This window comes from Anser brachyrhynchus (assembly GCF_964034855.1).
Source record: "Anser brachyrhynchus genome assembly, chromosome: 17".
NCBI lineage: Eukaryota > Metazoa > Chordata > Aves > Anseriformes > Anatidae > Anser > Anser brachyrhynchus.
Window position 1 is genome coordinate 6,316,671 of NC_137710.1, and position 23,068 is coordinate 6,339,738.

Below are 23,068 nucleotides of genomic sequence, written 5' to 3' on the forward strand. Positions count from 1 at the left end.
GACAACTGAGGCGAATCTACCGATTGCCGGCAGCCGGGCCGCCCTCTGCTCGGGCAGCGGAAGGGGAAGCGTCGCCATTTTGTTTCGGGTGATGGCGACCGTGGTGCTGTGGAGCTGGAGAGTTTAGCGCGGGCCCGGCCTCCTGGGGGACTCGCTTCTCGGACAGTCGCTGTTGCTGCGAGTTTCCTCCTGCCCGCTGCGTCCCCCGGTGATGTACGGAGGGGTCGGGGGCTCTCGCCGGAGCGCAGAAGAGGCAGGCCCGCCGCCCCTCATGTTGTTGTCAGGCGGGGCAGCGGTCCCCGGGCCCCCCGGAGGAGGTGGAGGAGGAGGAGGTGGAGGTGGGAATAGCCGTGTGGAGCTGCTGGTGTTCGGCTATGCCTGCAAGCTGTTTCGAGATGATGAGAAGGCTCAGTACCAGGAGCAGGGGCGACACCTTATTCCTTGGATGGGAGACCCCAAGATCATGATCGATAGGTCGGTGTACCACAACCCCCAGACTCTGCTGCGAGATCTCCTGTTATAGCCTCTTTCTGTTCCTCCCCTTGTGCTGTGGGCAAGCGAGGGCGGGGGATGAGCAATGGAGGGCTCGCGCTGGCCGATGGATGTGTGGGGATCTTCTTCGCTGGCAGGCTTGGAGGGCTGCTCCTCCTGCTAGGGTGCTTCGAGCGCTGCTGTTGTAAGGCTGACGTCCCCCTGGCAACGGGAACTTGGGGTTCCCTTCTCTGGCAGTGTGGGGAGGTTCCCCTCCCTCTGGCATCCAGTATGCATTGTGTCTTCCTCTTCCACTTGCTAGGATAGGGTTTGTGGAGTGGAGAGCGTGAAGGTTTTGCACCTTTTCAGTGCAACCCCCAAGTACTGTCTATCCTCACATGGAAACCAAGGAAGCCTTATTGCATTGGAATGCTTATCGGAAGTTTTCTGTGTTCTCTAAGCAGCCGGGGTGGAGGGTAGGGAGCGAAAAGGCATTTACCCACCTTAGGGAAAGTGGGGCTTCCATACTTATCCTGTGTAATCTGACTGCAAGCTGTTGACGGGATACCCCAAGAGCAATTCGTGGTCTCATTACTTTTTCCTTGTGCCATGCATTAATCTATATTAGTGGCAGAGTGGGTCTCATTTGGGGTGTTTACTCTTCACAGTTTATGGCAGAGGTGGCTTTTTATGTTGTTTTGCGGTACATACAGATTCGTGGCCAGAAAGTATAACAGAATTTAGTGATTTGGTTTTTCTTCTGGTCTCTTAAGAAGTCTCAGCGGTTCAGGGTGGGATTTACAAATAATTTATTCAGAACGAATTTTCTGAATATACATCTGGAGAAAGAAAATCAGAAGTCAGGTTGGGTATATGGGAGTGGAGCACTGAAAGTAGTATTTAAGAGCAGTTGTGGCTGATCCTGAAAAACTCAGTGGAAAGATGGAGGGGTTTTGGTTTGAAAAGGATCACATGGCATACTATATGTATTTGTTCCCTCAATTTCATCATTGGTGTGATACTAAGCATGATTTTTCTTGTTTCGATTTAACATAACAGTATTTGGCTTGAAAAAAAATCCATAAGAATGCAGGAAAAAGAGATGTTCTTGCACTATTTTGGATTCTTACGGTTTGTTAAATTGCAATAAATACAAAAACATGAATAAAAAGTAAGTTATTTTATTTTTTACTTACATGGGAAGTGTTATAATGCACACTTCTAAGGGCAGCTCACTTGTATGGTGCATTTTGTTAGGAGGTAGAGGCCATTTTTGTGGTTCTGTACAGCAGTAACCCAGTTTATTGTAATTACAGAAATTGTTGGGAGCAAAAATAAAGTATGTGCATGTACGTACATACATACAATACTAAAAAGTTCAAATAACATGCATTTGTAAGTTAAGGAAGCTTGCATTTACTAATCCTATAAACTCCTTCGGAAGCTTAGATTCTTTTTATCTCCAGCAGCAGTCTTCATTTTCACCATTTTGAGAAAAGCACATTGCTATGAGAAGACATGGGTTGAAGTTTGCCTGTGGACAGAGCTTGATTAACCAGACCTACGTGTTTCATTAACTTTGCTATTAGAATATTTACTTTCTTTGTTTTTGGTCTAGCAAGTTGGCACAAGTCAAGAGTTGTGTGTGGGAAGACACCTCAGCGGAGTGGAGTTTACTGTCACTTTTCAATCAGTTTCTTTTACTGATGCATAAACATTATCCCGATGCAATGCTTTTCTTGCAAATAAAATTTTCTGCTTAGTAGAAGGGAAGTGTACGTCATTGATCTTTGCCGTTTTTACGGTGAACCTCCTTGAATTGCATGTATATGTTACTGTTCCTATGTATGTGTGTCTCTCTATCACATAACCCAGAACTTATTTCCTCAGCCAAATGGCTAGGGGCCGAGCCTAGCCATGATTTTACCTCCAATGGACGCAAGTTTCTATGGTGAAGATATCTCCTGAGAGTTCGGGACTAGCAGAAAGAAGCGAGGAAATTTCGACCGTTTGGTTCTTACGGATAGGTATTTATGTATTCGGGTTTGTGTGAATGTAAGCTATTTGACTTTCCAGAAAAACATATTTTGCAAGTGACATTGATTGGTTGGTTGAACCACGTACGGTAAGAGCTGTTAAGGAAATGGATCCCACTTAAACTATTAAAGGATACCTTTGCCTTTAATTGTAATAATTTATTAGTTTCTTTGAGAGGAATCTAGCCTATTAAACAAATTTTCAATAGTTGGTGACAAATGATTAGCAAAATTAAACGTAACTTCTAAAAGGAAATATGCTTTAACATATAAGTATTTTTTTTTCATTTTTAATGGGTAAGTATTTAAGTAGTCGCATAAACTCAAGCCCTAAGTTTTTTTCATTGACCAGCTTTTTCATCTTGCAGGTATGATGGGCGTGGTCACCTGCATGACCTTTCTGAATATGATGCTGAATATTCCACGTGGAACAGAGATTATCAGTTGTCTGAAGAGGAAGCTAGAATAGAAGCCCTCTGTGATGAAGAGAGGTATTTAGCCTTGCATACGGACTTGCTTGAGGAGGAGGCGAGGCAAGGTATTGCTCAAGGAAACTTCCTGAGTTAGCACATGTTTAAATAAATAATTTTGAAATTAATTAAATTTACTCCTACTTATTTTATACTCTCTTTTTTTCTGATGTTATCTTGACAGTATCCAGTGGATTCGAAAAGCGGGAGTCTTTGCGTATGTGAGAGGACCACAGGATAGTTTAAATATAGATCCACACAGAAACTGCCCTGATTGTGAGGGCAGACTGGGATTTGAGACACTCACCCCACCCCCCAAAAAAAACAACAGAATAAACACACCCTGCTTCTTTTTCAGTGCTGTATAACTGAAAGTCAGTGTTCTTGTGTGAATAATTATGTTAGAATGTCTTAACCCTCAGCCTTTATCTCTTCAGGGAGACATAAATGGTCAGCATGTGTACATGCTGTCTTTTTCTATTCAGTTTTAAATGAAAGTTAAAACAGGTGACAACGTCTCATCTAAAAACTTAAGTAAGAATCATTACTTTTTTTCTTTTTTAAAAAAAAACATTAGCTTTTAAATATGTTGTATTAATTGATAATTGTATTTTTGTTCAAGAGGAGGAATATAAAAGACTGAGTGAAGCTTTGGCAGAAGATGGTACCTATAATGCAGTGGGATTCCGTTATGGCAGTGATTATTATGACCCTTCAGAACCTACTGAGGAGGAGGAACATCAGCCTGCAAAACAAAGAGGTAAGGGGTAAAAACAATGAGGGTTAATTAAGAGGAAGCACCTCTGTCTCCTATTCAGTTCAAGGTTGAAAATCTTTGACGTTTTTACATGTGTCTTAATGCAAAAGTACTTCAGGTTAAATAGAGATTACATTTTTTATGGAAGTTTGTTACTAGATTTTTGTGGAAACTTTCTCTTGACATATTAAAATATTTTCCTCATAAACCATAGTCAATACTGCAGTAATCAGGATCGGAAATTTAATTCTGCTGTCCTGCAGGTTCTTAATCATGAAAATTCTTGTATTTCATCACATGACAATTTTTTACCGCTATGTCTCTTGGTCAAGAAGGAAAAGATCACTAGAAACAAACATACAAAACAATAATTAACCATAATAGAATTTTTAGATTTACGTTTCATCACCTTAGTAATTATAAACAAGACCTCTCAACATAGTACGCTTCTCCTTATGATCTTAAATGCAGAGTTCAGGTTCTCATGCTCCCATCTTCAATTATGATAACTGTATTTTTAATGGGAAGTCTTAAGGAAGATTTCAAGTGTTATTGAACTGTCTCTTAGTTATGTTAGGATTGTTTAATTAATAATTGGGTTATTTAACTACATATTGCTGGGTTACTGTGATACGAGATGTGCTTATCTTACACAGATGTAAAGATAAATACTTTTAGATAAGCTTTTTTGTAATAATTTTTGGTTAACGTTTGAAAAGTTTGTCCTGTTTTGTGCTGTAGTATTTTACCTTGCCATTTGTTGTAGAAGCAGCTCAGACAGAAAATGTAGAAGAAAACGAAGAACCTTTTGTTGCCCCTCCGGGACTGAATGTACCTTCTGATGTGGAACTGGTATGTGTGTACATTTAATGCAGCCTACATTTCTGTCAATTTTCAAGAAGTTTATGGTGCTGTACTGATTTTTCTCTGTTAACTTCAGTTTGGTAGACTTTAAATTATTCTCAAATAGTAGCTTAATTCCAAATGTACTGCCTTGAATTTTTGAGTTCTTTTAACTCTCTTGAATCTTCTTATTCACATTGAAATTACTACCGTGTTTATGCTAAGTGCATTTAGTATTACTTGTGATATTTTAGAGAATGTGGAGAATATAAAAAGTGGAAAGGACTGTTAAACAGAAGATTGCTTCTGTTGACTTTTTCAGATTTGTTTTAATCTGGCCCAATCTGAAGTGGGTAGGAAGTTACCAATGCAAAGGAAGTAACCGATGTAAAGGCTGCATTTAAGGCTAGCCTATTCCAGGAGGAAAGTAATAATTTATTTCTAGAAAATTCTGAAATAACTTGAAAGTATTAGCATTATAGAAGCTCTTCCCTTCTTCGATCTTACCAGAACGTGCTACATCGTAAGCTGTAACCTTAATGACGACTTGCATGTTTTCCCTAAAGAGAGTTGAACAGTCTCTTCCTTCCAAGATCCTTCACTGAAGTGATGTTGGTGTTTCAGTACAGTTGTAAACATGATGAATTTAAATTTATTTCAAGTTTCAGAAGAGATGCTGATAAGTGAAATAATATTCTTTCTTCTATACCGTGTTTGTGGAAATGTTAATTTACCTTTGGGCTGCCTTCTCAACTTGATAATCTTAGCTAGTAAAGATTCAAAGCAATTTGTTAGAATCACTATTCATGAACACAGTGTTTGTGTAAGACTGTTCTTCTACTTCATTAGCCATTAATTGGAAATTTTTATCCTGTTCTGTTTTTTTAACATATCTATTGTGTTACTTCCTTTACTTTCTATACAGTCATACAATATGTTTCAATAGTAAAGTGCTTGCAAACCCACTTCTGAATTCAGATATTTACATTATTGCCTTTATATTGCCAGTTATACTTTATTCTTAGAATAGGAACGTCAATTTCACAGTCAGAAACCGCTTATTTACAATTGTATGCTGTTTCCAAAAAGTGTCTGATGGTGAAAGAAGTTTTGCTGTTTTAGAAATCTGTTTTGCTGAGTTTTGTTATGAAATTTAAGATACATTTTTACATGTACTTGCAGAATGCAAGGTGGGGCTTACTTAAGTGATTTCTAATATAAGTCAGCTATTGAACTCCAATATGTTCAAACAAACAAAAAGTGAATGGGGATATTTTCAGTTTGTGTTTTAAAACAAACAAAACCAGAAATGTCTAGATAGCAGCTCTGCAAAGAACATATATTTAACCCTGGATAGGAAATTGTGAAAATGTTTTTTGTAAGCCGTGATGTTGTTGTTGTTGTTCCAACCAAGTGATTCAGTTTCCCTGAAGTGCATATTCTGTTGGTTTTGTTTTATTTTTATTTTAAAGGCAAACAAAACCCTCTGTAAATTACTTTGCCATTTTGTTGATCCCCAGGTGGTTGGAAAACATGTACAGATACTTTACTGTTTAGTGGAAGTGACAGTGGTGTTCTAGGCTTCTCCTGAGGCCGCTGCTAATCAACATTTAAGTTAAGGGATATGTGATATGTAATTATGGCAAGGAGTTAATGGTCAAGGAGGGTGGTGGTACTTTTAAGCTTTGTGAATCATTTCGTGGAAGAAACTGTAGTGCTTGGAAGTTGGATAAGATCTGAGAATCGACTTGCTAACTTGGAGACTTTGTTCACTATCTGCAAGGTGCAGGTCAATAAAGGTATCAAATAGCTCCTGCAATAAAGAGCAATCCAGTGTGCAAATGTTAAATGTTAAATGAAGACTAAGTAGTTAGGCAGCACTACTGTAAAATAAAAAAATAAATCCAGAGGCTCTAGTGAGCTGTTGCGTGTTGAGTGTATGGAAACTCCAATTGCAGCAGTAATGTCATTGTCAAATTTAAAATACAAGCATTGTGTTAAGCACACAGGATGTCTTCTACTGCTTGAACTGTTCATGGTCTGGGTTAGTGGGCCAAGGTGATTGGTTTTTAACCACTGCATTTTAAGAAGTCTGTGGATGCCACAGACGTGTGCAATAAGAGGATATTACCAGCTAAATTTACGAGGAGAGATTGAAAATTGTTTTTTTTTCTCTAGATGAACATATTTGAGAGGCAATGTAAGACTTAAATTATTTTCCAGGCTCACTGAAGAATGGATGATAGTTGTTTAACTTGCAGTAAGGAAAGCTCTCTCAGGAAAAAAAATTAATTCCAATAATAATTGAAGTTTAGAACAGAGTATCTGACTAGATTATAGCACTTATATAATGTCACCTCTGGACTATTTTCAAAGGGTTTTTCCCCTGTTCTCCTGAAAGAGTACCACCAATTTTAACGAACAGTCCTTATCAGTTTAATTTAGTCTATTTATTAAATGTAGTAGCAAACTAGAATATCTCTCTGACATCTGCATCTCTACCTGATGGAGATTTATTGTTTTCTTACTTTGTAAAGTTTCAAAGTTTTGCAGATCCCTGGTGCTGCTAGTCTTCCAGAGTTTATAAAGTGGTGTCAGTTTCAAATTCAATGCCAGATCGCAGTTTCGGGTACAGTGTTTCTTGAGATTCCTTGCTGATTTGTAGCTTTGTTCATGAATCTCTAGGTCTTGAAATGTAATTTATATTCCTGCACAAGAACCACAGAAATAGATAAATTTGATATATGACTAAATTGTGAAACTTGCAATGAACATAATACTGTCGGTTTATTGAGAACCTAATTATCTCTAATTAAAACAATCTTTAGTAGTGTTCTAGAGGGACAAGTAAAACTTGAAACAACTAATTATTTTTCCAGATTGAACATGTTGTTCTAATGAAGAATCCAACTGGCTGAAAATTATTTCTAAAAATATGCTGTTTGATCACATTCAGTCTTTTTTCCCTAAATAGAGCACCACTGTATTGTCTGCTTCTGATCTTCTGAAAAAGATTTTCTGAGGTCTGCAGTATGCATCTGCATTTGGACCAGTAAAAATTCAAAGCTGAAATGAATCAGTAGTGTGACATTTCCTTCTTCATAGGCACACACAGTATGTGTTCCTACAGTTTGTTGAGCACAAGACAAAACAGACCTGAGTATGAAAAGTCAGTGGTGAAGTTTATTCATTCTTCACTTAAATTCTTGTTCTTCTCAGTTCTTGGTTTTGACATGGCAGTGCTCCTTATGTGAGATTTCAGGAGTGGAAATGCACAGATGCTGGTTACCTTCATTCATTTTCTTTTATTGTTAAAGTGTTTAATGACTGGGAATGTGACAGCATGTATAAATAAAATTCTTATGTTGGTCTTCAGATGCAACATGTCCCTTCTAAGAAACCTAGTAAGAAGCTTTTGTAGTTAAGGAACATTATTTGCACATTTATTAACAAGTCCATGCATGGTGACTCTTCAGAGCACCTCAAGATGTTGTAAGGCAGATCCACTTTATGTTGGCACTGCTTTGTCAACAAAAACATCCGTCTCCTGTCTTGTGCCTGCAGAAGTGTCTCTGGCTATGGAATGTGCCTCACTTAAAAGAATGTTTTTGCTGCATCAAGTTCAACTGGAGTTTGTTCCCCAGTTCGGTTTGGTGTGATAGGTGGAGAGTATCTTGCAAGAGGAAATGAATAAGAAGCTGGGGAAAATTGGGACTGTTTTTTGTGGTTTTTTCTTATTTCAAAGGTGAAATGCTTTCACTAGGTGAAAGTGATTATGACACCATGTTGCTGAGAAGCCGGGCAGGGAACTGCCCTCTTTCTAATTACCTCTGGAGTTCTGACAAACTCTACGAACTGTTTATGAAAATACAAATCTATGTTATTTTACTCCCACAGCCTCCAACAGCAAAAATGCATGCGATTATAGAACGAACTGCAAACTTTGTCTGCAAGCAGGGAGCACAGTTTGAGATTATGCTAAAAGCCAAGCAAGCACGCAACTCCCAGTTTGACTTCTTGCGATTTGATCACTACCTCAATCCCTACTACAAATTCATTCAGAAAGCTATGAAAGAGGGACGATACGCAGCTCCTTCTGAAAATAAAGCAGACGAGAAAAAACGTAAGTAAATGCTTGTCGAATGGGTGGCTTTGGGATGTGAATCAGTGAAACATCCACTGGTCTTTTTTTTGTAAAATAGCTGCATCTTTTTGGTGTATTGTGATGGCAGTACTGTAACCCTGCAGCTGAGATTGATGGGATGATTTGAGATTTTCCTTAAATTGAAAAAGTTTTTTAAAAGAAAATATTCTTTTGGGGTATTTATGATACAAAATCTGCTGTGATCTTGGAGCTTTATAATGCTTGTGTAGCTCTAGTCCAATAAAAAGTTGGTTTGTGCACTTAAGTTTTAGTTTTATTGATGGCTAACAATGTCATCTTTTTAATCTATATTTTAGTGAATAAGCAGATTTGTGAAAAGTATAGTTTCTTAGAAGAACGTATGCTTGTTCTGTACCCTCATCCTCTCCCAATACCAATCCGCAGAAAACCCAAATTAAATTCAGATATTGCTTTTACTCAGACTCGAAAGTGAAATCTGAGGAAGAGGATGACGACGACGACGACGATGATGGAAACTATCTGCATCCAAGTCTCTTTGCGTCTAAAAAATGCAGTAGACTTGAAGAGCTCATGAAGGTATTTCAGCCTATTAAAATGACTCTTAAACATCTGATTACAGGGCACAGAATTGTAATATGCAGGTGTTAGGATCTTCTGTTAACATTTTTTTCTGTCTTGTGAATGTATTTTGCTAAAAGCAGGGATGGAATATTTTCTTCTCAGATTTTAGATAAAATCTTGACATGACATGATAGGTTCAGTGAATAATATTTCAGCAGAATTAGTACGACTCATTAAGTGTAGATTTTGCTGGATATGTTCTAGATATTTTTTGAGTTTGATCCAGTGATGGAACAGTGGGAATAACAGATGTTTGTGCACTTATGAAGCTTTCAGAGAAATGGCAGCAATGTTGTCTGATATTTAGACAAGTCCAGTCAGGTTCTGTGTCTTATTTTAGCCATGGTGGTGAACAACACAGTAATACCTGCTTTTTTGTTCATGTCATGGATTTATGGTCACATCAAATTGAAGTGTATTTTGTCTTTTTTTTTCCTTCCACAAATTTTTGAAAAAGAATCAAGTTGATCCTGATATAGGAGCTACAGAAACAGTAATTTCAGTGTTTGGAGTATATTACTGATACCTAATTAATTTAATTCAAATTAAGTTGATGATACCATGTTTTAAATATGCACTTCAAATTTTAACGTACTATCTACTCTCAAATGTTTTCAGCCTTTGAAGGTAGTAGACCCAGATCATCCACTTGCAGCACTGGTCCGCAAAGCGCAATCAGATAATAACTCATCAACACCGCAGTCAACGGATGGGGCAGCTGTTCAGACATCACAAGTAGAATATTCTTCTGATTGTAAGTGCCCTGTAATTAGGCAACTGGTGGTGTGTCTTGATGAATTAATTGTGTGTGGAGACCGGTGGACAGAAAAATACGCTAACTTCATATTTGATCATTTGTAACTGGTATTTATTCTTTTTCAATCGCTTTGATCTTCGAAGGTGTGGTGTTCCACCGGGTATATATCGAATTGCTAGCAGTTTAGAAAAAAACAGAAATGGGGTGGGGGAGCGAGGCAGCAAAGTCTCCGGTCTGTGAGTATGGAGAGCACAATATTAATGTTTTTTGATAGCTTCCATCAGTTTCTATTAACGAAGCCTAACTAATGCCTTCAGAGTTGAATATAAAACTGTCCTATAAAGTAGTTCATCAAAAAAACTTGCTACTTTGAGTGAAAAAGCAGATGGTGAATCTGCTTTGAACAGTTTTGCTGGCCTAATACTAAGAAAAATGTGCAAAGGTTAAAAAAAAAAAAAAATCATGTTTATTGAAGGATCCACATGAGGTGATACATTCAGATTTTAGTATAATGTTCTAGTCTGAAATAGGAGGTAGTTTTACAGGAAATAAATGTTTAAGTATTTTATTATACACTTTGTATCATTTTTCATTATTTTGTTATTCTGTCCACTGGCTCAATGTTATGTGTAGAAAATAGAAATCAGGAAAATGCAAGATCCAAAGTTTAAAAATTTGTATTTAAATTATATTTCCTATTACAGTATCAGAGAAAGAGGACTGTCTTTTAAGTTCAAAAGCTACGGAGGTCATTTCTTAATACAGGAGTAGATATTCTAATTCTCTTTAAATGAACAACAAAAGCAATGATAATGTTTAAATTATAAGTGAGCAATGTAGAAAGTTGTGTGCTCAACTGATTTTCCCATGCCTGATAGTGAAATGTCAAGGCTTTCCTCACCTCCAAATTATTATTAAATCTTTAATACTAGACACTTCTTTTGAACCGTTTCAGATTAAATTTAAATATTGTCCTGTCTTTAACCTCTTTTAAGAATCTCCTCTGCTATGAAATATTTTAGCAACGTTATCTTAACTTCTCTGGGTATGTCTGGTTTCTATTATCTTTGAAGCTGCTTAATGCAGGCTGCATGCAAAGCTCTTGCAAGTTTAGTAAATTCTCATACCCAAAAAGGTGAGGACAAATTTAATTGGATTTATGTGCCTCTAATTCTTTCATAGTCCTTAATTGCGAAAGTCGTTGATTCCTTAAACATAGAAATATAACTTACCCTTTCATTTATAGGACTTACCATCTGACATTATTGAGCTATAAGAACAGGTATATTGTAGCCTTCACTGCAGAAACATTTTATGTCAGTATCAATTTGTAGGTAATGAGTGGTCTTATTTCAAGGTGGTGGTGATAGAGTTCATTCTTTTAATAATATTATTGCAAATAATTGTGACAATAATTATCAAAGTCGATTATGAAGCGTTATAAATTCAGAACTCCCCAAATGATTGGAGATGTTGTCCAACTGTAATACATGTAGTGGAATATGTGTGGAAGTGTTTTTATTTAAAACTGTACCTTAAGAGAATGTTAATAAAACTGAAATAAGATGTCTGCAGAGAAATGGAAAATTACTGGTTATTTCAAGAAAGTCTGAAATCAGAATAAGTGTCTCTATGGATAAATGCCCTTCAGTTTTCTGATTACTTTCATGTCAGGCTTGAATCTGAATGAATGTGATGCAGACTTGGAGATTATCATTTAATAGCAATACAAGTTAAGCCTACAGCTCTGCTCTCTCTGCCTTTAAAACTTAATAGATCTTTATTCTGCTCTCCTTACAGATAAGTTATTCTTTGAAGAAAGTAAATACTGCCACACAGAATTGTTTAGGAAACTTTTAAGAGGACTGTAATTTAATGCATTGATTAAACTTTGCCTCCAGAAATGTAAATTCTTAGTCTAAATCCTTTGAAATATTTTACCTGAATACTTTCTGTTTATACACCTTTCTGTGGAAAATCTTTAGATTTACAGGAAGTGAGTGCCCTTGTGTGAAGTGTTGAGCTAATTAAAGCATTATAAAATACTTGCTTAAAGAAAGCAAGCAAGCCACAAGCCTTTGCTTTCTCAAGGAACAGGCATTTAGCATCTGACAAACCTTTAGCTTGGAAAACTTACTCAAATCAGTTGTTCATTGTATTGGTATTATGTTGCTAAACTCATCTGCTTCTTGAGGCTTCTGTGTGTCTCTATATTTAATATATATCCAGCAGATACAAATTGTGTGTGTTTTTCAATGTTGTGCAACTTTTATGCTAACATTCAGTGAGTGTTGATTTTGCTAGAAGAACCCTATTTGAGACATGCAACCCTTTTTTCTCTACCCTAAAATCATCTTGGAAATAAAAATTCCCTTCCATTTTAAACTATTGGTAAGATATTTCTATGCAAAGTAATGCTTGTAAATATACACAAAGAAAACTAATGTTTAATTTCAAACTTCCATGGAAAGAATAAAATTTTTACCTCTATTTAGAAACAAAAAGGTTTTGTGGTAATGTATTCTGATGTAATGTGGAGCGGTAGGGCTAATCTGGTTATCTATGACTTGCAGTTGCATAGTAGTGCAGTATTTTTTAAGTACTTCGGATTCTCAACTAACGCAGTTTAAATAAGAGATTCTCATATCCGTTTTTAAGATACCTACAAAATTAGCAGGGTTTTAAGTGGCAGTTTTTACTAACGGTATCTTGTATAAATATTTTTTTTTATGACCACAAAATGGGTTATCCATCATAAGATCAGAAAGTGATTAGGTTGTCTCTACTAGAAAGCACTGTTAGAGTGAGATGTGATTAGAATAAGAAGCAGCACTGGAAGATATAAAAATGAGCAGGTAATGATGAGGCACTTCAGTGACTTATTTATGTATGTCCATAATGGAGAGTCCATAAAGAAGGCACTGGATAAAACTACGAAGTATCAAAGTTGCATATATATTTAGCATAGTACTTTGAAATACAAAATTGTGGTACTTGCTGCAGTGGGATGTTATTGAAGCAGAAAGCTTTAATCCTAAAGCAATTTATATACAAAGGAATGAAATACATTATTGCGCTAGGTAAAATAGCAAAGGATGTTAATCTCCATGTGCGTTTGCATTAAGAAATTGCTTGTTTTTTTCTGTTTTGCTGCTTGTGCTTAGCTGTATATACTGAGATTTTCCAAACAACTTTCTGCACTAGCTTGAGTTAGATGTGCTAATCTTCCCTGCACAGTTCTACATGTCTATTACATTCTGCTGGTATTAATTAGACATAACCAGAACTTCCCGTACTTCCTTTGATAATTACTATCTGCCGAGTGGTATGCTGAGTATATTGGAAATACTTCAATATATTAAACCACTAATGGTGGGAGCAGCATAGAAAAATGTGGATGTACTTTCATAATTTGTGTATTAGCATTTTTGTACTAGAATTGAGTTTAGACAGTGTTCCAGAAAAAGGAATCTTTGTTACTTACTATTTTTAGTTTATAAATCTCAGTTTCATTGTAGTGTAGCTGTTCCCTGTTAGTGGCTAGTTTCCCCAGATGATACAGCCTTGTATGTGATCTTACATTGCAGAGCTGGTGTGGTGGACTCAAGCATTGGCTAGTAGTAGTGAACTGTCAGGTTCTTGAGCTGAAAAGATGCTTAGCTTAATAGCCAAGTATTTGCCTTTTTGCTCATCTTTTGGTATGCTGCCTCAGACTGTAAATTCACTAAACAGCACTAAATAACCAATGCGAAAAATATGTGAAAATGTGAAAATTTTTCATCCTGCCTACTTACTGTGTGAGTTAATACAAAGTAATGGACTAAATATAATTTAGTCTCATTTAGCTGGAAGTAGATCTCTTGACCGGGGATTAGAAAATAAATATATATACAAACCTGAGGCAAACAAAAGTAGTTCACTTCTCTTCATGATGAAGTCTGTATTGTCACTTTGGTTCTGTGCCATTCTTGTGAAAAGATCTCCCGTCAGCCTCATCTACTTGATCAAAAAATTTAAGGCACACTTCAGTGACTCCAAGCTTGAAATGTGAAGTTTTACCAATCAAATGCAGAAAAAGACCTCACTGGCAATCATACAGATAGAGACTACCCTCTAAGATCATTTTAGAAAGCAAATTCTTTTCTGTTCATAATGAATAGCAGTGGCACATTCAGCTGTGCTGTAAATGAGGAGTTTGTATGCAGGTAATGAGTGAAATAAGGCACTGGCCATTGTGAATTGTTCTGGGTTTTTATTTTCTTTTCTTTCCATTTGCACTTGGTATATGCAAAATGTTTCTGAGTTTGACTGTAGCATACGTGTACAATGTAGCACAGTTGTACAATGGCAGCTACTGTGAAGGTAGTCTAATGTGAGATTTTCTATTATGAAGAATGAAAAATCACCTGTAAACTTTAAAGTTTCTAGATTTTGTGAACGCCTATGTAGCTTCAGCGTTAAAAGACTATATTGCCTAATTTCTACTTACCTGCATATACAGTTTACGTAAGTGGATATACAGTCAGCATAACTTTGATTCCAAAGCTTGTAATGCAAATGTATTTACCAGATATAAGGAAAAACTACTCAGATACTCAAAACAGCTTTTTACCAGCTTTATATAGAGGCAATTAGAAATGGTTGTTAATAAAGTGGAACTTAGAACTAACTTAATAGTTATGGTAATTTTCTATATTGGAAAAGCATTTTGCTCTTAAAGCAATGCTGTCATTTAATTAAACCACTAGCAATAATAGGAGTTTAATTTCTCAGTGTTAGTTTTGAATATATGCGCACTTTGTTCTTAATGCATACACAATTTTATCTAAGCTACAATGCCAGAGGTTAATTTAGTTTAGGAAGAACGATTTCATATTAGGTTGTTTTTTGTAGGCGTTCTCTGGTGATTCACTTTTTTCTTTTTTTTTTTTATTCCTATCTATTTGGCTTCCATCTGACCCTCAGTATATTCTGATTCTTTCTTTTAATCATACTTATTTCATATTCATTCTAAGCGTATTAACGTGAACATTCTTTTACACATTTTTTTTGTGTTGTTGTGAATCTAGATTGTAGATGGTTTTGTTCTGATGCCATAGTAGCTTTTTGTTATTATTGTATATTTTTCTTCTAACTAGAACTTTATTCTTTAATATTTTTGTTTTTGTTTTTTTCTTTATAGCAACTGTGGCAGCCATGTATTATAGTTACTATATGCTACCTGATGGAACCTACTGCCTCGCACCTCCACCTCCAGGAATAGATGTTGCCACCTACTACAATGCATTGCCTGCAGGGGTGACTGTATCAAGCACTACAGGGGTAGCATCAGTACCTCCACCCCCTGGTACTACACCTCCACCTCCCCCAGACACAACCGAAAGCAGCAGTGGGTTGACCTCTACCACAACATCTACAAGGTACCACATAGAGTTTTATAGTTGCGTTTGTTTGGTGGAGGGGACTCTTTCTTGCACTGCAGTATGAAATGTTTAGTAACAGCAGTGTTATTGGTGATGCCTCGGTAACATTCAGCAGTGTTTATACAGCTTTGATTACCTGGCTTCACTTTGGTCTTTGATATTATATGTGGTTACTGTTATTCAGCTACTATGACTTTTTTTCTATGTGGAAAATCAGTAGTTACTTTAACTGCATAATGAGCCTAGAGAGCAAGCCTCTATTTCATGGGGGGGTTGTTAAAACAAGAGTCTGAAAGATACTTATAATCTATTTATAAAAATGATGTACTTTTGATGTTTTCAGCACAATTGCTCCAGTGGTTGCCATTATACCTCCACCCCCAGATATCCAACCTGTTATTGACAAGCTAGCTGAGTATGTTGCTAGGAATGGGATAAAATTTGAAACTAGTGTTCGTGCCAAGAATGATCTCAGGTAAGAAAACATTATTCTGTTTTTTATTTTAAAGTTTGAGGTTTTCATTTTTAAATATATTAGCAGAGCATGGAGATCTCAAGAAGGGACTTATGTCTTTTTTTTTTTTTAATTGAAATTCAGGGATCTACTTAAAAGTAATGCCAAAGCATTATTGCTGAAATGTTAAAAACAACCAAACAAGCAAAAACTTCTTTCAAAACCATGTTCTCAATATATATCCTCTGGAAATTTAGGCGTACATTACAGCGCTTCCAAACATAAAATATTGTTCTATGTGCAAGAGAGAGTTAGACAACAATAGATTGTTGGTATATACTGTGTTCATTTGTTTTAACAGATTTGAGTTCCTGCAACCATGGCACCAGTATAATGCGTATTATGAATTTAAAAAACAGTTCTTCCTTCAAAAGGAAAGCAGTGACAACTCTCAGGTATGTGTGTGTTTATATTTACATATGTTAAAAATGCAGCGTAAGTGGGAAAAGGACTTGTTTAGTGTATTATCATTATTATCATGAGACTTTAAAAATTGAAATCTCTGAATTATAGAGAACTCGGTCAGCAAAGGATGCGAATGCTTTTTTTTTGTTGTTGTTGTTCGTTCTTAATTTTGTATAGCATTTAATTTGGGATAGATGAGGTGGTATGATATTTACTTCTTGCTTTTTAGTATAAGCAGCCATTCACTGTGGTTGTAGTCTAAAATGGCAAACGGTGAATCTTTTGAATTTCTGTACAAGGCAGTATATGCCTTGTGGAGGTCTGCAGCCTTGTAGAGTTAGGATTAGTGTTTTTTTGTCATGAAGATGAGGTATAACTTTTTAACAGCCACATGCTTTATGGTTCTTTGTAGAGTAGTAGCCAAACTATGTTGCTGGCATGCTTTTTTCTGAGTGAGGTTTTCTATCAGAGGAATCCTAGCATGACTGACTGAAGTAATACTAGACCTTCAAAATCTCATGTCAGTTTCTTACTTCCTTCGCTTCTTCTAGTCATGTTATTAAAAGATAATACCCAAACTTGGCATCCTTGTTTTTAACCATTCTCATGTTAGCTAATAGCATTAGATTGTCTGTTCTCTTACTGAAAAGAAAATTGCAAATATTATCAGAAATACTTAATCTGATGTTAACTTTTCATGGGAAAGAGCTATTTTCTTTTTAGGCCCTATGTCATTTGTCATCTCAAGGCTTAGATTGGAGTGCTCAACAATTAATTACTTAAACTGAAGAAGGTAGGCCTGTGGGTAAACTCCTCAAAGTAACTTTCTGGAAAATGAAGAAATTCAATAATAGTTGATGTTTGAAATGCTTTTGTCTCTTATTTTAATCATGAAAAATGTTTGGAAAACACTATTTTTAAAGATAAGCTGTAGTAAATATTATCTTAGTCAACTGATAAATTACGTGCAAAATTTTCCTGTACCACAGTGATAACTGTTACTGTAGAATTTCTTATTTCCAAACTAGTGGGTTGAATTCATAAAAGTTACATAATTAATCAAGACTCATTAACATTTATTTTCTGGGGAAATTGTGCACTAACCAAAATATAATGATAAAAGATTCCTTTTAGGTGTTCAGATGATTCTAGTAGCTAAGAAGCAAGCAGAAACTGGTTTAAGTCCCCTGAGGTCTTGTGTAGCAATGAATATTGTCTTACTGTATGGTTTTTTAGATATTGCCGTTCTCTTTAATTTTTTAGAATAATGATTTCAGTATTATTTTTATGCTTTAATAATGTAAGTATAGGCAACTAATGCAATTGATTATTCTCCTTTTGGCCATTAAAGTTAATAGAAAACTGTGCTGTTGGCTTCGGTAAATACATGAAATCTGTTTCCTCTCAGAGGATTTTCAGAAATTAGTTCTGTTGGTCAGGGAGTGGCTGCAGGGAACAATGAAAGGATTGCTTCAATACATGATATTTCAACATTAAATGTACTTAACAGCTGCCAGTGGGAAGTGACCAAACTGTTTGCTGAGAGGCTCATTTAAATGTTAAATTATTTAATGTGATCCCCTGACTTGCCATGTAAATATTTTTAATATTCTACAATATCTGTCTTAATATTCTCACAGTATGAGTGTAGAAGTTGTCTTGAATGATTCAGTCATGTAACAGTAGGAGCAATAATTCTTTACTCTTTTGAAAATCTTACAACATCTGTACTGTATCGCTTTAATGTCACAAAAAACACTGATAGGCCCAGTGTTCTTCAGCAAAAGGTTACGACGAGTCAGACATTACCTTGTGTTCATCCCTGTAATAACTTGAATTTGTACAGAAGGTATCTAGCAAAAAACGTCTCAAGCTTTTGTTCTGTGAATCAACTTTAATGGATTTTGTCCTGGACTCTGGAGATCGAGAGCTAAAAGAAAATACTTTGGAAATAAAGTATATGCTTTTAGGGTCCAGTTTGAAAAAATGCCATTTTTAAAACAGTTCTTTGCAAAAGTATACCAGCTGAAAAACATTTTCTTCCCTTTAAAATAACAACACATCTTACTGCAGATCTCTAGTCTGTGCAGCCTGTATGTGAAGCAGTGTATTATTTACAAGGAGCAAACTTTGGTCATGACTGCTTATTGATATACAATTAGCTGTTGATAAAGTGATGTTTGAAATAGTTGGCAGAATTGCAGCTCCCCAAGCACAGCATTAACTCTCATAAACTACCCAATTGGTAAAATCAAACATTTCTTTTGAAAAGGGAGTATCTTCATCCGAAGACGTTCCAGCAGATACTGCCACTGATAAGCCAAGTGAGACTCAATTTGCAGATGAGCACACACCTGAAGATGCATCTGAGCCAAGTGCTAAGGGAGTTCCAGGAACTAAAAATGATGTTCCTCCTCCTAAAACTGTCAGTGATGGTAAATTGGTGAAAGGTACGTTGGCATGAGTTGTTGGCCGTAAAAATATTTGTTAGCATATAGTGAAGAAAAAAAAAGGGGGTGCGGGAGGGGAGTAGGGAAAAGAATTTAAGCATTATTTTCACTAAAAGCATAAAAAAAATTTTGAAGTAAGCAATTTGCTTGCTTTCATATTTTTCTTTTATCAGACTGTGAGGTATTTACTGTCTGACAGAATAAATTGTTTTGTTTTAGTTTAGTGCAAAGTTGAAGGCTTTCATCAGTGACGCCAGCAGAATATTATTTTTGTCATTTAAAACTTGACAGTTACAAGCTCTGTAAGAAAGAAGATACTCCTCCTGAATAAAAGCAGTAGTCTTGTTTGAAACCATACACATGGAGGAAGTACACTACGCTTATTTCTTGGTTAATCAGTCTTCCAATGTTGCATGTTAATCATACTGGGGAAAAAAAAAAAGCCTTTCCACGTGCAAGTGAAATGTTTTTCCTCTTGCAGTTATAGCAGCAGAGGGACAAAGTGGAAGGATCTCTTAAAAGCCAAATTCAGCTAACACACTGTTAATATCCTGAGTTTGAAAACAGATTTTTTTATATTCGAGAACTGATATCCTGGCCTGTCAGAAAAAGAAATCGTAATATGTCATCTTTTCAATATAAAATAAAACTTAAAAGATACAAGTAGAATTAAAAGCCATTAGGAGACAAAACAGAAGACAAACTGTTAACCAGTGTTCCCACTGACAAGTACTACCTTCTACCTTATTCAGAGGCTTACTTAATTGCTGATGAGTGTACCTACTCCCTGTGGTCTTATTCCTATAAATTTATTTTCACTTTCTGGTATGGTACAAATCCCACTTTCTTGTAATGTAAATGCAGTAGCTGGCTCTAAGACAAACATAATATCTGAACCTTTCTTTTGCTTCTGAAGGATTAAAATCCCATTTTAGGATTTGTTTAGTCATATGAAAAAGTTGAAAAATTGCCATTATGATCTCTTATCTTGTAATTTTGGGGTTCTTACTTACTTATGAGCCTGTTTTCTTACCCTAGAATTAGAAGATGCAAAGCTTATATTTTCTAAACATTGGTATGTAAATTAATTGTTGTATTTAATTTTCTGTTACTAGAATCTTAGAGGATATTTATATATATGCATGCAACAGGCATTCCTATTTGTGAAAGACAAGTGTTGCAGCAGATCATATAGCAGTGAGTTGTTTTGCTTGAGATGTGTGAGCTGATCAGTCTTTTATTCTTTAAAGTTACTTTTTGGATAAACTGTTTAGAGATGAATTCTGTGTTTTTCCAGAAAACAGTTCTCAGAAAACATTGCAGGAAAAATTATTTGAGGGAAAAGCAGTAGTTAGACTTAAGTGTAGCTAATGTGTATCTATATTTATTATTTTTGGAAGATCCATTAATGAAGACTAGCTTGAAACAATCCACAATAATTTTTTTTGTGGGTTTCTGTGGTTTGTGTACAGGCATTCTTTTTCCTTTGTCTGTGCTGTCATGGATGTGTAGTGTTGTGCTTTTGTGCTGGGGTAGCAGGGAGGACTGTTTGAAAGGAATATTTGACCACTAATTTTGCCACAGCGAGACTATAGTTAAGACACAGTGCGTTTAGAGAACAGGATTTAAGTTTTGCGTTTATTTCTTCTATAGTGAAATGTTATCTCCCCAAGATAATTAATTTTCATATAGATGCATGTAAGTATTTAAGTTCAGTTCTGTGAGCCTGACAAACGCTATTGTTGCACAAACCGTCAGATTTAGTGTGAAGGAAGCATAAGGGACTGTATCATACTGTAGTGTGTCAGCAGCCTTAGCAGAAGGAGTGTTCAGTGGGGAGAAGAAACTGGGAAAACAGATTCAACAAGAAAGAAAGCAGCCATAGAGAGGAAATACTGAATTCTTTCCTAGGATTGTTCATATCTCTTTGGCCTGAGACAACAGATTTGCAGAAAAATATGGAATGCAAGTGATCCTTTAGAGATGTATTTTAAGTTCTAGTTATACTATAGGGCTAATTGCAGTGTCTGATATAATAAAATATAAAAAAATATTTTCAACTATTTTTCTGCTTCTTATAGCATTACGAAGTATTTTGACCTAGACTGGTTTCATGCTTCAATCCAAAGACCAATTCTCACGTAATTGTGAGGGTGAGAAACCGTTAAGTGATTTTAAATAAATGAAAATCATTTTAAGAACTGTATTGTATGGCTGGGTCTAAAAAATGGTTTGTATCTGATTTTTTTTTTAATTTGAGGCCGAACATTTCAGGGAAATAGTTTCCAAAATATGTTCAAAGAAGAAAAAAAATTATTGTATTGTCCCCCAAAATAATTACCACAGCGTAAGGATGATACAGATCTGTTTCTTGGTTTTGGTTTCTTTCATGGTGTATGCTACAGGAGTTATGGATAAAGACAAGAAATTCAACGTGCTTTCCACTGTTGTCTAATGATGTGTAAAATCTTACCCATTCATTCACAGCATCATTTGCTCCAATAAGCTTTGCAATCAAGGCCAAGGAAAATGACCTTCTTCCTTTGGAGAAAAACCGTGTTAAATTAGATGATGACAGTGATGAGGAGGAGGAAGAGGGCAAGGAAGGCCAGGAGAATGCTAATAATGCTTCAAACCATACTCCAGCTGTTACCACTCCTTCTACTCCTGCTGAAGAGAAAAAACCTCAGCTTACTCAGGAGGAGTTGGAAGCTAAACAAGGTATCCCATGTTATATTGAAAGCAAAATGAAAGATTGAGTCCTTTGTAAAGTACAGTGTTTTAAGTATTTTCGGTCTTCACCATATTATGTTTACAGGAATAGATTTTTCCTTTTCCCACAGTTTCTTACTTATTGTTGAGTACAAAATATTCATTGGTTGCTCAGTTAAAACTGACACTATAACAAAATGGCATTGAATAGTTTGCCATGGTACCTGATTTTTCTGAGTTGTTTTTTTCTTTACAAACTTGGGGTAAAACACTAAACCTCTAGTTTCCAGTTTGCATTTACACAACCCAGAAAAAGACATGTCCATTTCTCATTTTCTTCACAGAACAATGAAATGCTTCAAGTTATTTTTCAGTAACATAGCATGCCCATATACACTAATATCACCTTGTCGATGTTTTGTTCCTGTTATAATGCAGTGCCATTAAGTCTTTGTATGGGTTTCTCTTTTACTGTGTATATGTAAGGGCAGAAGGGTATGCAGTGTGAATTCAAATGAAGTGATCTTCTGAAGGGATCAAATTTCCCACCTTCATCCCCCAGGCGGTTTCACAGTAGAGGCTGTTTAATATAAAGTAGAGATGCTGTCAGTGTTTGCCAGCTTAAAAACTTAATATTGCTCTTATAACTGAGTATGCTACAGGAATTTAATTTTTCATTGTCAAACAGTACTTTTTTTTTTTAACTTCTAAGTAGCAGTTCCTTTCTACACTTTTGTAGCACCGAGTATAGTCTAGTGATACATATGTAGAGCAAGTATGAAATATTGTATATGGTAATAAAAATGAAGCATAAGAGATGGTTGGGGAAAAGCTGGGTTGGGTGCAATTAACCAAAAAATCATCTTGTATGTGTACAGAACACAGAGCTGGAAACGTAAGATGAAGCAGGTTAAAAAAAATCATTCTGTGCATAGCTAAAGTGGCTTGTTTTCTTTCTTTAATCACGTAACAATACTTGTTTATAACAATGGCAAAACCATTTGTAAAGCTATCTGGAGCAAACTCCTTTGTAAACTTTTTTAGATATATATAAATTGGGCTGGAAGATGTGAGAAAATGATCCAGCCTGTGAGAAAAGCAAAATGAAGAGTGCATTGCTTTAAGGAGTATGAAGGAAAAAGCCTCTGAATTTGCACTGCTACTATTTTAGGCAGCTTCTGTAAATACTAAGGAAAACACTAGTATGCTGCACTTCCAGGATCAGATTTTTATGGCAGTTTCTTTAAGCTTAACAATTTTTACTGTATTAATGCTTTTCATTGATCAAATGACATTACCTATAAATTATAATGGGTAGAATTTGATCATTTCAACTGATCTGTCCTTACTATCTCTTTGAATAGATGTACTAGAAAGGTTTGTATATAGCTGGGGGGACTGTTTGGTTCTGTTCTTTTTTGTTTGTGCCTTTCTTTCAAGGAAACTTAAGGTGCACAAGTGTGATTCATTCTAAACTTGATTT

General features: G+C 35.9%; 1 protein-coding gene across 11 annotated transcripts in view; it reads left to right on the forward strand.

The window, feature by feature from the left end:
* Window positions 1-67: 67 nt before the first annotated feature.
* The window catches only part of SFSWAP (splicing factor SWAP), a 48,646-nt gene continuing 25,645 nt past the window's right edge, over window positions 68-23,068 (forward strand). For 5 of the 11 annotated variants that reach the window (XM_080560224.1, XM_080560228.1, XM_080560229.1 and 2 more), the window contains exons 1-12: window positions 68-474; window positions 2,876-3,045; window positions 3,600-3,737; window positions 4,501-4,586; window positions 8,475-8,700; window positions 9,164-9,279; window positions 9,943-10,078; window positions 15,264-15,501; window positions 15,848-15,979; window positions 16,320-16,413; window positions 18,696-18,873; window positions 21,361-21,594. In XM_080560224.1, the coding sequence (XP_080416350.1) occupies window positions 212-474; window positions 2,876-3,045; window positions 3,600-3,737; window positions 4,501-4,586; window positions 8,475-8,700; window positions 9,164-9,279; window positions 9,943-10,078; window positions 15,264-15,501; window positions 15,848-15,979; window positions 16,320-16,413; window positions 18,696-18,873; window positions 21,361-21,594 (2,011 nt within the window). In that variant the 5' untranslated portion in view covers window positions 68-211. Of the gene's footprint in view, window positions 3,046-3,161; window positions 3,512-3,599; window positions 3,738-4,500; window positions 4,587-8,474; window positions 8,701-9,163; window positions 9,280-9,942; window positions 10,079-15,263; window positions 15,502-15,847; window positions 15,980-16,319; window positions 16,414-18,695; window positions 18,874-21,360; window positions 21,595-23,068 lie in introns of all 11 variants that reach the window. The other 6 variants (XM_080560227.1, XM_080560231.1, XM_080560232.1 and 3 more) reach the window with 5 other exon arrangements.